The 13,509-nt window shown below is 58.7% G+C and overlaps 2 protein-coding genes across 4 annotated transcripts; both read right to left on the bottom strand.

The window, feature by feature from the left end:
• Positions 1-8,480: 8,480 nt before the first annotated feature.
• On the bottom strand, positions 8,481-10,322 carry LOC310892085 (uncharacterized protein). The gene is made up of 3 exons (XM_083854256.1): positions 9,637-10,322; positions 8,924-9,028; positions 8,481-8,851 (listed from the first exon to the last, which is right to left on the bottom strand). The coding sequence occupies exons 1-3, from the start codon at positions 9,953-9,955 to the stop codon at positions 8,751-8,753; spliced, it is 525 nt and encodes a 174-aa protein (XP_083710382.1). The 5' UTR covers positions 9,956-10,322; the 3' UTR covers positions 8,481-8,750.
• A 342-nt stretch (positions 10,323-10,664) lies between these two features.
• On the bottom strand, positions 10,665-13,167 carry LOC310892084 (snRNA-activating protein complex subunit 2-like). 3 transcript variants are annotated; one of them, XM_083854255.1, is made up of 5 exons: positions 12,932-13,164; positions 12,098-12,217; positions 11,932-11,997; positions 11,215-11,385; positions 10,665-10,847 (listed from the first exon to the last, which is right to left on the bottom strand). In XM_083854255.1, the coding sequence occupies exons 1-5, from the start codon at positions 13,127-13,129 to the stop codon at positions 10,827-10,829; spliced, it is 576 nt and encodes a 191-aa protein (XP_083710381.1). In that variant the 5' UTR covers positions 13,130-13,164; the 3' UTR covers positions 10,665-10,826. The 3 variants fall into 3 exon arrangements, with proteins under 3 accessions (XP_083710381.1, XP_083710379.1, XP_083710380.1); XM_083854253.1 differs by lacking the exon at positions 10,665-10,847 and adding an exon at positions 10,934-11,117 and having other exon boundaries at positions 12,932-13,167; XM_083854254.1 differs by lacking the exon at positions 10,665-10,847 and having other exon boundaries at positions 10,934-11,385.
• Between the last annotated feature and the right edge of the window lie 342 nt (positions 13,168-13,509).

Genomic DNA, 13,509 nt, shown 5'->3' with positions numbered 1-13,509 from the left:
TGGTTCGGGGGGGGAGGAGAAAGGGACAGCAGGTCTACCCAAAGGCTGCTGCTGGGAGGCTTCATTAGGGGCGTAATTAGGGTTAGGGTCGGGGTTGTTTGGAGAGAGAAGGCGCAGAGTCCCGTTGTGTGGGGGGGTTGTGTAAAGGCTCCCCAAGGGAGATCAGGTATACCCAAAGGCTTCTGCTGGGAGGCTTAATTAGGGGCGTAATTAGGGTTACATTTAGGGTAGTTTGGAGAGAGAGAAGGCGCAGAGTCCCGTTGTGTGGGGGGGTTGTGTAAAGGCTCCCCAAGGGAGATCAGGTCTACCCAAAGGCTTGGGTTGGGAGGCTTAATTAGGGGTGTAATTAGGGTTAGGCTTAATATCCTGGGGGGGGGGTTGGGGGGGTCCCAGGGAGGATCCTTAATGGCTTGGGGGGGGGGGTCTTAGTGGCTATGGGGGGGGCCTTAATTAGGGTTAGGGTCTGGAGAGAGAGAAGGCGCAGAGTCCTGTTGTGTGGGGTTGCATAAAGGCTCCCCAGGGGAGTTCAGGTGTACCCAAAGGCTTCGGAATGGGGGCACTTTTTGATGGGAGAATCGGGGGACTGCTCCACGGCACTCGTCTCTCCCTTCCACTCAAGAGCGCCTTGCAGACGGCTGCTGGGCACCTGCAGTGGCACCGTGCTGGTACAAAAGTAAGCGTGTGTGGAGCATGCTGCGATCTACCTCTTCCTTAGTGACCTGCAGCGACTGGAGGGGGCTGAGGCAATGAAGCTCCGTGCTGTTCCCTCGGGTCCCCAGAGAGAAGAGATCAGCGCCTGCCCCTCCACTCCCCTCCTCAGGAAGCTGAGGGCCGCCGTGAGGCCTCCCCTCAGTCGCCTCTTTCTACCTCTAGTCTTAATAGCTGTTGTTCCACTCAGGATGGTAGTGCAGCAAAAAGAAGTATATTGCACACTGTTTGCATGATGTAAAGAAATAAATAAAAAACACCACAATCTGGTAAAAACTGAGCTGAGCCTGTCCTTTAAAAAGGGGAGAATATGCTACGGAAAGGAAGAGCTGTCTTTGTAATTGCTCAGCCACTCAATCTTGCTATCGTCACCAGTGAAAAGCCGTTCTCCCCGTGTGCTGTGCCCTCGTGAAACCCCCCTCCCCAGAGCAGAGCATCCAGCTGTGGGGCCCAGCACAAGGGAGACTTGGGCAATGAGCTGGGATTTTTTTCTTGTACCCTTTGAGGAGAGCTGAGCCGTGGGAGCGTTGGCATGGGGCGCCCTGGCCAAAATCGGCCATCCGTGCAGGGTCAGGACCTGAGGAGGGCTGGCTGTGGGGAGCCTGGCCTCGGCCCAGGATCAGGAAGGGCCCGCGCTTGTGTGTGGCTGCGGCACTGCCAGTTTGAGCAGGGGGTTCTCGGGTGAGCGCTGTGCAGGGTCGCTGCCGCGCTCGCAGCCCTTCTGTCTGCTCCTGCTGTGCTGCTCCCCAGCTCCCTTCCCCTGCGTTCCCTGCATGGTGGGCACAGTCTGGCTGACCCCCAGCACCGAGGACCCTCAGGCTTACTTGTCGATCAGTCACAAAGTCCTGCTGTGGGTTCCTGGGTGTCGCTGTACATAAGACCCGGACTGCTGTGCTGTATTACACAATATTTATTGGAAGTGTGGCCAAGGCTGCACCCCGGGGGGGCCTGCCCCAGCCCTTGGAGGAGGTTGGGGGGGGCCGTGGGGGCGGCGTCTGTGCCCACGAGGACTGGTGGGTACTGGGCCGGTCGTGCACCTTCCACTGATCCGCTGCCGGGCGTGGGGGCCGTGGAGGCCGGGCTGGTGGCAGGCGGGCCGCTCTTCCAGGCACTGATGGTGGCCGCTGGCGTCGGGCCTGGCTCTCAGGCGTACCACGGTGGTCAGGCTGCCTGTACGGGCTCACGGAGCGGCTGCGGGTGTCAATGTCTGGGCTGCCTGGGCTGCGGCGAGGCGCCTGCGGAGACAGGAACTTGCTGAGGCTGTGCTGCGGCTGCGGTGCCAGGCGGGTGCGAGGCAGCAGGGTGCAGGCACCCGGCTGTGCGTGAGCTGTGGGCACACAGTGCTCTGTGCAGAAAACAGGGTGCCCTGTGCCCTCGGCTGGGACTCTGCTCCCTTCCACATCCTGCCCCAGCTTGTCTCCTCCCCAGCGCCTCGCCAGCCATCCTGACCTGCCTGCTCTGCACGTGCTGTCCCAGCAAGAAGACCTGGCCCCCGCAGAGACAGGGGTCCACAGCCGGGCTCAGCACGACCGGGTCCCAACAGCCACCGGCTGCCCTTTTTCAGAGCGCCTTGCAAGGACCAGTACTCAGCTCCCTGCCCGGCCCTGGCCCTGGCCCAACAAGGTGACGGCCTCGGCTCCCTGTTCGGGGAGGTGCTGCCCATCCGCTCTTTGGGATGTGTAATTAAACACACAAGCTCTGTGTGTGCTGAGGACACGCACGCTGGCAGCGCTCAGGTGCGGCTGTGACACACCGACTGCCCCTCTCCAAGGCAATGCCCGCAGCTGGCAGGGCTCATCCCCATGCTCCCAGTAGCTGGCACACCTTGGCTGAGGCGGACACCTGCAATTCAGGGCATCCCAGAACAGGGTGCCTTGTGCTGGGGGGGAACTGGCACTGCTGCGCTTCTCTCTCTGATGGCACCCTCTCTCAGCTCCTGCATTTCTCTTCCTGACCTCGCTTTGCCTACGGCTGTCCCTGGCTCTGCTCTTGCTGCGGAAGGGCCAAGCTTCGCTAAGACCAGCAACAGAAAAATGGGCTCCAGAACAGAATGCCCAGGAATTAGAGGCCACCTAAAGCACTGGACAGCAGAAATTTCAGAAGAGTCTGGTCAAAAACTAACTGCTCACTTCACAATACGCTAACGACAACTGCTTCCTGGCTGGCAGCAGCCACATAATAATGTTGACAAAGATACGGTAACGAATTTGGGAGGGGGAGAGGAGGAGAGGGAGCGGGGGAACAACAACTCACTGATTTTTATGCCTCCAACGCCGGATAAGCACGCACGCAGCACACAACTATCAAAAACAGGAGGGGAGCCGAGAATGCCACAGTGCCTGCTATCCAGGAACTTAGGAAATATTGGCGCTTCGCAGTGTTTGCATTGTTCTCCCCATCCACGCCTGCAAGAACAATTGTGGACATTGCTGTGTCCTGCGCACTACTGGTAATCTCACCGGAGGTCTGACATTGCCAGGAAGTGTTCTGTTTCATTTGGTTAGCATCTTTGAGCAAGTGAAAATCCTCAGGCCGCAATGCTTCCTGAGGTTCAGCAGAAGCTGGGGAATCTGCCAAAGGCACTGCAACTCAAGGCACTCTGGAGCCTCCCTTTTGCCTCTCAGCTTTGTTTTCCCTCCATCCTTTGTTTCCCCTGCCATAATGCTGAGGGCCCAGTGTCTCAGGTTTGCTTCCCCAGCTCTTTGGAGTTCTAAAAGTTCTTAGGCGCTTGCCCACCTTCGCTGCTCGAGGCACACTCGGAGCCTTAGGGACAAAACTGAACAAAATTCGGGAGCCCAGGAGTGCCAGTGAGGCAGTGCCCTGTTTGCACTGGGTCAGGGCATCACTCTGGGCCTCAGCTCACAGGAGGGGTCCTGTTTCCCATCGTCTGCTCAGTGGGCTTCTGACGGCCTCGTTCCCCCAAGAGCAAGGTTCCAAAATCCCTGGGAACTGGGTGCGCTGGGAGGTGACCCCTCTCTAGCCACAGCCACAGAGCTTTGTGAGCGTCTCTCCGCTGCACTGCTCTCACATGCTGTCACAGCCCGGGGAAGACAGCCATCCTCAGGGAGCCACTCCTGCCTTCCTCTGCAACACTTGCTGCCTACTGACACTCTTGGGTTTGGCTGCTGACATGAGCTGCAAGAGCGGGTACCAGGGCAAGAACCTGCACACGCATGCTGGTTCTGGTTGGTGACAGCGGATGACCAAGAAACAGCCTTTACCTGGTGGGGCAGTTGACTTCACTGGCTCTGTTCTTTTGCCAGGGAGCGGCAGCGTGCGACCGCTTCCTCGCCAAAGCACCTTCTTCGGCACAGTCTCTCTAACCAGCCCTTTAGAAAGAAAGCAGGACAGTGTGACCCTAAGGAACCGCTCCTCCTTTCGAGGACGGTATCTTTGAAAGGTAGTGCTTCTCAAAAGACATCCCTAAAGTTTAGAAGCTACGGCCTGGGCTTCTGGGGGAGGTACTCACTACTCCAAACAACATGTCATTCACAAAGAAAAATCTAAGTGTTCGACTCCTGGCAGTCTACCAGCACAGACAGCAAAATCTGGCCTGCTGCGAGACCAGGAGATTGCAGGAGATCTTCTTGTTCACATCGCACATAGTGCATTTTTGGCACACTGCAAGATGTTGCTCAATTCGTGCCTTCAAAGAGGACAGAAAAAAGCTGCATCCAGTTCAGAGGCAGGAACAGCCCTTCTGAGAAGCATGTCCATCCCATCATGCTGACTCCATCCCATGGGAAGGGCAAGAGTCACACACATCAGGCTGAGCCGCAAGCTCTTGAACCATGTTGTGGGCACAGTTGTGGGCATCAGGGAAGAGCCCACAGTCCCCAAACAAGAGGAGAAGCACAGCCAAGTCATTTGAAACCCAACTAGAATTGGACAGCTAAATCAGCTGAAACTGAGGTAAGCGCCAAGGGTGCTTTTCCCCTGCAGTGACATGTGTCTCCCGGCAAATGAGACAGCAAGGACTGCTTGGGCTGTGCCTCCTGCCTTGAACTCGCCCAGCTGCAAGCAGCGCTGTGCAGGAGCTGAACACAAGTTCAGCAGAAGCCCTTTGCTGCTGGCTGGATACCAATGTTTGCACGGAACAGCTCGGACCACTTATGGTAGTGCTGGGCTAGCAGCTGCCCCTGGGACACGGCGTGACCCACAAGCGGCAGCAGAGGCTCTCGGCCTTCTCTGGCGCTCACCAGTGCCTGCCAGGTGTGAAATTGAGTGTCTCCGCTCTGATCCATCCCTTCCTGCTGTGCAGGTTACGGTGTGTCCACACATGGATTTAGAACCTCAGCTTCCCAAGTCTTATGGCGGACAGAGTGAAATATACCCACCATGTGCTGCCTCGTCTAACTCCTTTATGAGATCCTCTACGATGTCAGGGGATGTTGGGGAAGATTTTCTTATTTCAGCATTGTCCTTCGCTCTTAGAGGACCTGAACAGAAAGTAGGAAGTTAACTTTGGCACCAGTGCAATTTGGAGGACCAGGGCTTCGTTTGTGAAGTCAGTGAAATGACTTCCCACCCCTGGGATACCAGCTGGGCTCCAGCGCAGGAAGCAGCCGAGGATCTGGCAAAGCCCTCCCTGGGGACACTTCTGCAACCAAAGCCCCGTGAGAAGTTTCTGTCCCAGCGCCATCTACATCAATAGCTCGGTAGGAGAGCATACCAGGGCTCGTGCCTTGACAGGGCACACACACGTGCCGGTCTATACCCTCCCACCTGCAGAGATGCCTGGCTGACGTTTGGGCTTTGAGCTGGCAGCTCTCAAAGGAAGTCAAAAGCCACAACTTACCCAGGCCATCTCCCAGAGCTTCAGTCCTGGAACCCATCTGGGAGCCTGGATCACCTTCGCCTTCGGTCCCATCTGTAAACACAAGTGGAGTCCCTCCTGTGAACTACGCCAACATACTCCTTCTGACCAGAGTGACAGAGAATGCGGTTCAAAGAGGGGACTGCTCCACGGCACTCGTCTCTCCCTGCCACTCCAGAGCATCTTGCAAACAGTTGCTGGGTGCCTGCAGTGGCACCGTGCTGGTACAAACTAAGCGTGCGTGGAGCTGCCCGGAGAAGGGCCCTCCCCGTGCCCACCCCAGGTCTCAACTCAAGCGCAAGGTGCCTGCTGGCTCTGCAGCACCTAGATGCTCCTGCCTTCCGCTGACTTACCTGGCAGATTAACCTGAGGCTCGTGGTCCACATCAGGCTGAGGTGTCGAGTAGCCAGAGCCTACGAGAACTGCTGCAATCAAGCACAGAAGAGAAACATTCCCCGTGCATGGTGTGATCTACCTCTTCCTTAGTGACCTGCAGCGACTGGAGGGGGCTCAGGCAAGGATGTGGGACCCAGACACGAGCCAGGATTTCCAAAGCCGCAAAGGGGCCTGCTGAGCTGGAGGCTCCCTCTTGGCCTCTTCCCAAATCCTCTCTCCAGGCTGTGCGCAACACCCCGCAGGGACCACGCCGCCAAAGATGTGGCCCCTCAGGTGTTTCTTACGGGAAGATCTCTGCTGGACACAAAGGAAGACCCCACTGCAGGGGGAGCGTGCAGACCCCGGGAAAAATGATCATCCATGTTTGTCATGGAGAAGCCCCCTGGCCAGTGAGCAGCTGAACCCTTGCTGAGCTAGCTCAACAAACCCTTAACAAACAGCAAGGAAATGAACACGGACAACTTACCACCTGTGGGACCCATACTGGCAGGCTCAGGAGCAGGATTCCATGGAGGCACTTGACCAGTACTGCCTGTGGGCACAAGTGGGATCAGACACAGGTAAGGGGAGCTTCCATTGCCTCTTGGGGCCTGCCTCTTCCTCAGTGACCGGGAGGCACTGGCTGGGGCTCAGGTAATGACATGGCCCAAACAGGAAGAAAAGCCTGGGTTCTTCCCTCTCTGTGGAGAGGGGCAGGGGTGGCATCTCTCCAAGTGAAGAAATATTCAGGGCTCATTTGTGCAAGCCCCCTCACGGCACAAACGCGCTTGGAAGACCCTGAATAAACTATTACAGCCCATTAGCCATCTTCCTTCAAGGAAGCACACTCGCAACGTACCTCGGGGATCCTCCTGAGGCTCCAAACCGTGATCCAGCTGAGAAGCTGGATATCGAGAGCCAACATCGTCATCATCTAAAATCAAGCAGAGATGAGAGACGTTGCCATGGCATGCTGTGCTCTCCCTCTTCCCCAGCACCCTGCAGTGACTGAGGGGGCTGAGGCAATGTCACGGGACAAAGATGCAGGTGGAAATTTCCCAAGAGGGGCCAGCGGCCTCAGCCCCACAGGGGCTCAGACCCGGGCTTCTCGGCCCCAGCGCCGCTCCCGGCCCCCCCGGCAGGAAACAACCCCGCAGCAGCCACGGCCCCACCGTGCCACCCTGCGGGGCTTCTGCCTCCTGCCTGCCCCCTGCCCGCGGTGCCCGCCCGGCCCTGCTGCCATCCCGTCCCCGTCCCCTCCATCCATACGCGTGCCGCGCAGCACCATGCCGCCCAGGGTTTGGTGTTGGCCCCGGCCCTGCCCACCCACCTGCTCCCGGTGGTCGCCATGGCGCAGCCTGGGCACCCCGGGCACACAGGGCCACCAGGAGGAGGAAGAGGACGCAGGCAGGGGCCGTGGCTCCCCACACTCGCACCATGCTTCCACCACCGCCGCTGCAGCTGCAGCTACTGCTGCTGTCAGGACCGGTGCGGAGCAGTGCCTGTGGGCTGGCCCAGCGTCACAATGGGGTGTCGGGATGTCACGGCCCAGCACTGCATCACCGAGAGGTATTGTGACCTCGCAGCCCTCCCGGTGTCACGGAGCAGCGTTGGGACCTCATGGCCCGGCAGCACGCTCCCTCCCCTCTATCGATTCTTTCTCATCCACTGCTGGCTGCCGGGGGCTGAGGGCATGGCAGAAAGAGGCTGGAGGGGAAGGAAGGCTGCGAGGTGGAGATAAGGCCGCGGAGGACAGGAGAGAGCGGTTCCGCTATCCTCATATCTCACAGCCTCATACTGCCCCAAAGTCGCTCTGTATCCCATCGGCAGGGTCGCCATCTCCTTCCTGCCCCCATATCCCTCCCCAGCAGCCTGCCGTATCCCCAAAGCCCCCTGTCCTTAGTGCCATCCATAGCCAGATTTCCCAGCGCGCCCCCATCAGCTCAGGTTCCCATATTGATCACGCAGCTTCCCCACATCCCTGCATTCCCCTCATATCCAGTGCTGGTGGCATGCCATATCCCATAGCCCCGCACATGCCCCAAATATCCACCACTCACTCCTTAACGTCCCACCCCAATATCCCCCCAGTTCCCTGTACGCCACCCCCAGGGGCTCAAATGCCACCTCCACATTTTCACACGTTCCCAGTCTCTGCATTTCCAGCATCCTCCTATTGCAGCCCCACAGCTCCCACGTATATGGGCTATGGGACATTCCCCTCCAAAAGCCCAAACACCAGAGCCCCCAGCCACCCACCCCACCTGCAGCGGCTCTCCCACCCCTCCCTGGATGCCCTAACATCCCTAACACACCGGGACAACCAGGCGAGGTGACAGCGGTGGCCATCCAGTTAATGACCCGCACAAGGGCTTGTTCTGATTTGGGGGCTCTCCTTCCACCTTTTTTCTTCTCCTTCACCTCTCCAACCTGCTCTTCCCACCGTCGTGCCCTCCTCGATGCTCCTGGCATCCCTTTTCTTCCCCATCCCTCTCTCACTCTGTCTCAGCCTCTGTCCATGCTTTCATTTTTCACTCACACTGTTTGTCTCTCCATTTCATTTCTCACCCTTTCTCACTCCTTTCTTTTTCCTCACAATTTCCATTTTTATTTCTGGTCTTTCTTCATTTTCTCTTTCACAATCACCCTTCCCGACAACGTCCATGTCTCCTCCCTCCCCTCTACCACGTGAAACGACCCCTTTCTACTTCTTTCATCCTCCCAGGAACCGTTTCTTGCTTTGTTTTCCCACAGGTGAGCACCTGTTTGGCTGCACACCAGTCTTTTGGGATGCGTCTTCAGCAGGGAGCGGTCTTTAGGGGGTGGAATCGCCCACAGCATCTTCCTCTCATTAGTGTTCCTCATACTTATTCTCCTCCTGAAGGGTGTGTGGGGATCTGGCGTGCAGCTGGGAGATCCCGGCAGGGCTGGCTCCAGACAGGAACGAGGCGTCTGCGGGAAGGAGCGAGGTGGGTGGTGGGGAGCCCAAAGGTGGGGCGATTCCCCCCTCAGCTCAGGGTGTACCTTTGGTTCTCCCCCGGGCCCAGAAGAAGAGGAGGATGAGGCTGTTGATGGTGAGGAAGCAGCCGCCCACAACCAGGAGCCGTAGAAGAAGGAAGCAGCTCTTCCCTGCAAGAGGGTGGGACAGGTTAGGAGATGTAGACACAGTTCATGCGTGCTGACGGAGGGAAGGCTGTGAGCATCGTTCCGCCACCATCTCTCTTTCCCTTTCCCCACCCCTCCGTCTCCAGGCATTCTGCTCAGGTCCTGAGTGCTGAACACCCAAAGACTTTCCCCGCTTGCTTGGCTCTGCAGGAGGCACTGAGAAATTTGGGAACAATGGCTCGGGAGGCCAAGGAGAGGCTGCTGAGCCATAAAGGTGGACAGAGGGATGCTCGATACTTGTTTGGGGTGGTTGGGGTGATGGAAGGGCTGAGAGGGAGGGAGAGGTGGGTGCAAGACTGGGTGGGCTGAGTCATGGACAGAAGGATGGTGATCGGATAGATAGAGCAGCTGCCCGGTGCAAAAATCAGCTAGTTTGGAGAGGAATGTACAGGGACTGGAATGGAATCGTTTCAGGAAAAAATGGAGAGAGGGAGGGACAGACGGATGGACAGATGGAGAGAGGGATGGTTTAATGGGCTGGTTACTGGATGGATGGATGGGTGGATGGATGGATGGGTTGGTGGTGGATGGACTGACAGATTGTTAGGTGGGTGGATGGATGGCCAGCTCACCTTTCTTTTGGGCATTTATACTGATAGACACGGCTTGGCTTGTGAAGGACGGGATCCACCTCTCAGGCTTTTCTTCCTCATACTTGCAGGTAAAGTTTCCACTCTGTTGGGGACCAGCACGTGGGAGCTGGAGGACCATGGAAGTCCTTAAATTGCCCCCGTGATCTGCTGCATTGTCCTCAGAGCCTTCTGTCGTAGGGAGGACCTCTTGGCCATCCCTGTAGAAGTGAAACCTCCGTACAGTGGCGTCTCCAGGGGCCTTACAGATGATGCTCAGGAGATCTCCTGCCATCACCTCTCCCAGCGGGGACTCCACCATCAGCAGGGGCTGGGGAAGGTGGTCTGAGAAAAGGGGAGGAATAAATGGAGACGTAGCAATAAGGACAGCACAAACGGATCTCCAGTTGTTTGCCTTCCCACTGCATGCAGCAAAGCTTGGGATTGTAGGCTTCCTGCCACGACATGAGAAGAGCGCCAGTGGCAGCCACCTTCCAGACCATGCTGGTCCCAGAAAGATAAATCCTCCACCCAGAAATCCTACTGATTTTGGCGATGGGCTGGGTTAAACCACAAAGCCCACCAATCCTGATTTCCAGGTGAGTTGTCACATTGCGGGGCGATAGCTGACACCCACGTTTGGGCATCTGAATAGTTCTCAGAGAGGAGGGAGAAAGCAGAGAGAAAGATAAAGAAATCACACAGCTCACCTCCAATCTTGATCACCAGTTTTTCGCTGGCTGGGGATATGAGCTGCTTCCGACCTCGCTTGAGGGAATAGCTGCAGAAATGTGGCCCCCTGTGTTGCATTCGGGAGAGGACGAACTCAAACGTGTAGTTATTCGTCGAGCTAAATCCTGAAACTGCCCAGCCAGCCTCGCCAAAAATTTGGTACGTCAGCTTCCCAGTGATGCTGGGGGGAGTGGTGCACACCAGCGTGACAGCGTCTCCAAAGAAATATTCCTTCTGTCCCTGCAGCACCCAGAGGGTCGGGGCAGGGACTGCGGCTGGGGGATAGAGAGGGAGACAGGCAGGGGGGACGGAGGTGAGGTGCAAGGAGCAGAGGCAGAAGGGACTAACTCCACGCAAAGAAAAGAAACTGGCTTTCATTTCAAGGAATACAATAAAGCACAGAGGGGACCTCGTAAAGCAGAAATGTCTCTGGGCTAGGACTCATTTTATCTCCTTGGGATTCAGCACAAGGTTGCGTCCCGCTGCGGGAAGTGATGAAAGAAAGGAGACTGCAAAAACCCTTTCCACACCCTGGGCAGCTTTGCCATGCCGGCAGAAATGTCCTTAATGTGCTTTCAAGCAATTTTATTTTTTTTTGCTGCAACTTGGTAATTTATGAAAATAGGAAATGGGGAAGGGGGGTTGAAAAGGCTAAGGGTGAAGGGTAAAACCCGTCGCTGATGCTCCTCCACAGCAGCCACTGGGAAAACACGTTTGGTCTCCACCTCCCTACCTGCCCCCAGCTGCAAACCCTACAAAAATACCATTGACCCACACCCAAAATAGGAGGAGCAGGTGTGGGAAGGAGAGGGCCGGGAAGGGGTTGGGTCTCAAGGGGTTTCCACTCACCACCAGTGTGTTGACACGAGGCAGGACCTCAACAAAGTGAGATAACGAAAAATCCCCAGCACCCAATTTCACCACTGGGTTGTTATGGGGAGGGGGAATGAGGCTGAGGGTCTCCCAGACAGTCACACCTGTGGGACCCCAAATCCAGCCGTGCCCCCAGCAGCTCAGCCCCTGTTTAAGGAGACCCCAGAGGAGTTACCTTCCTCGGAGACCATCTGGCGATGTTAAGGCCCCCCCCCCCCCCAGATTACTAAGACTCCCCCTCCCCAAGCCATTAAGGACCCTCCCTTTTAACCCCATTTTATCCCCCAATTTAACCCCCCCCACTTTACCCCCACCCCCCCATTTTACCCCCGGTCCCCCCCCCCCAATTTACCCCCAGCCCCCCCCATTTTAACCCCCCTTTAACCCCAACCCCCCAAATTTTCCCCCAACCCCCCCAATTTACTCCCCCTTTACCCCCAACCCCCCCACTTTACCCCACCCCCCCATTTTACCCCTGGTCCCCCCCCCCAATTTACCCCCAGCCCCCATTTAACCCCCCCCATTTTACCCTCACCCCCCTCATTTGAAACCCCCAATTTACCCCTGAACCCCCCCAACTTACCCCTGAACCCCCCCAATTTACCCCCGACCTCCCCCAATCTACCCCCACCCCCCCATTTACCCCCACCCCCCCCACTTTTACCCCCCCCCCATTTTTTACCCCCCCCCCACCTGCGAAAACGCCGCCGCCGCCTCCTCCACGCCCTCCGCCAGCGTCTGTGCCAGCTCCAGCCACACCTGGAGGGGGGGGGAGGCGAAAACCCACAAATATGACCCCCCCGTGTCCCCCCCCCACCCAAAAAATCGTGTCCCCCCCCCTGGGGCGGGGGGTCCTCACCTCGATGGGGGCCGGGCGCCGGGCGCGGCGGCGCCGCTGCTCCTCCAGGCAGGCGCGGTGCTGGGTGCCCACGGCCTCGCGCGCCGCCCGGCCCCGCAGCCGCGACACCAGGCCGAGGATCTTTGCCGGGGGGGGGGCACAGGAATTAGGGACCCCCCCCTCAAATACCCCATAGCCCCCCCCCAAAAATATCCCGTAGTTCCAGCCCCCGGGAGCTGCCACCCACCCCGACCCCGTAGGACCCACTGATATGCCCCCCCCCCCATTGCCACCCCAAAACCCCCCGTTGCCCCCCCCCGTGTACCCCCAGCCCCCCCCGTGCACCCCCCCCATCCCCATGTACCCCCCCATTTCCCCCCGGTGCACCCCCAGACCCCCCCCCATCCCATTGTACCCCCCCATTGCCCCCCCCATGTACCTTGGGGTACGCAGGGACCCGGGACCCCCCCGGGGACCCCCCCAAGCCCCCTCCCCGAGGAATTGGGGACCCAGGACCCCTTCCAACCCCCCCCCAAGGACCCCCCCGTGTTATTAAGGACCACCCCCCCCCCCACGGGCATATTAAGGGACCCCCCCCCCAAGCCATTAAGGACCCTCTCCAGGAGTCCCCCCCCCCCCCAGATTACTAAGGCCCCCCCCCAAGCCATTAAGGACCCTCCCTGAGACCCCCCCAAGCATATTAAGGACCCCCCCCCGGGCATTAAGCCCCCTTCCCCCCCCCCGGGATATTAAGGACCCCCCCCGGGCCATTAAGCCCCCCCCCGGGATATTAAGGACCCCCCCCCCGGGCCATTAAGCCCCCCCCCGGGATTTTAAGCCCCCCCCCGGGCCCACCTCGGCCTCGCTCCGCCGGGGGAGGCTCTCCCGCAGCGGCCGGGCCTGGAGCTCCGGGAGGCCGAGGGCGGCCTGGGCCCGCAGCGCCGCCAGCAGCGATCGCTTCTCCCGCAGCGACCAGGCCGCGGCCCGGGGCCTCCCCGCCGGGGCCTCGGCGAAGCGGGCCGGGACCAGGCGGGGCCGGGGGGGAGGCTTCATGGCGCGGGGAGATGGCGTCAGGGCGACGAAACGGGGTGGAAACGGGGGGAGCTGGGAGGGAACGGCCCGCCGGGGGGTGCTGGGAGATGTGGTTCGGGGGGGGAGGAGAAAGGGACAGCAGGTCTACCCAAAGGCTGCTGCTGGGAGGCTTCATTAGGGGCGTAATTAGGGTTAGGGTCGGGGTTGTTTGGAGAGAGAAGGCGCAGAGTCCCGTTGTGTGGGGGGGTTGTGTAAAGGCTCCCCAAGGGAGATCAGGTATACCCAAAGGCTTCTGCTGGGAGGCTTAATTAGGGGCGTAATTAGGGTTACATTTAGGGTAGTTTGGAGAGAGAGAAGGCGCAGAGTCCCGTTGTGTGGGGGGGTTGTGTAAAGGCTCCCCA

The sequence above is a fragment of the Anser anser genome (assembly GCF_964211835.1).
Source record: "Anser anser genome assembly, contig: HAP1_SCAFFOLD_426, whole genome shotgun sequence".
Lineage (NCBI taxonomy): Eukaryota > Metazoa > Chordata > Aves > Anseriformes > Anatidae > Anser > Anser anser.
Note: the sequence above shows the minus strand (reverse complement) of the source record. Positions and strands in the feature narration are given on the sequence as shown.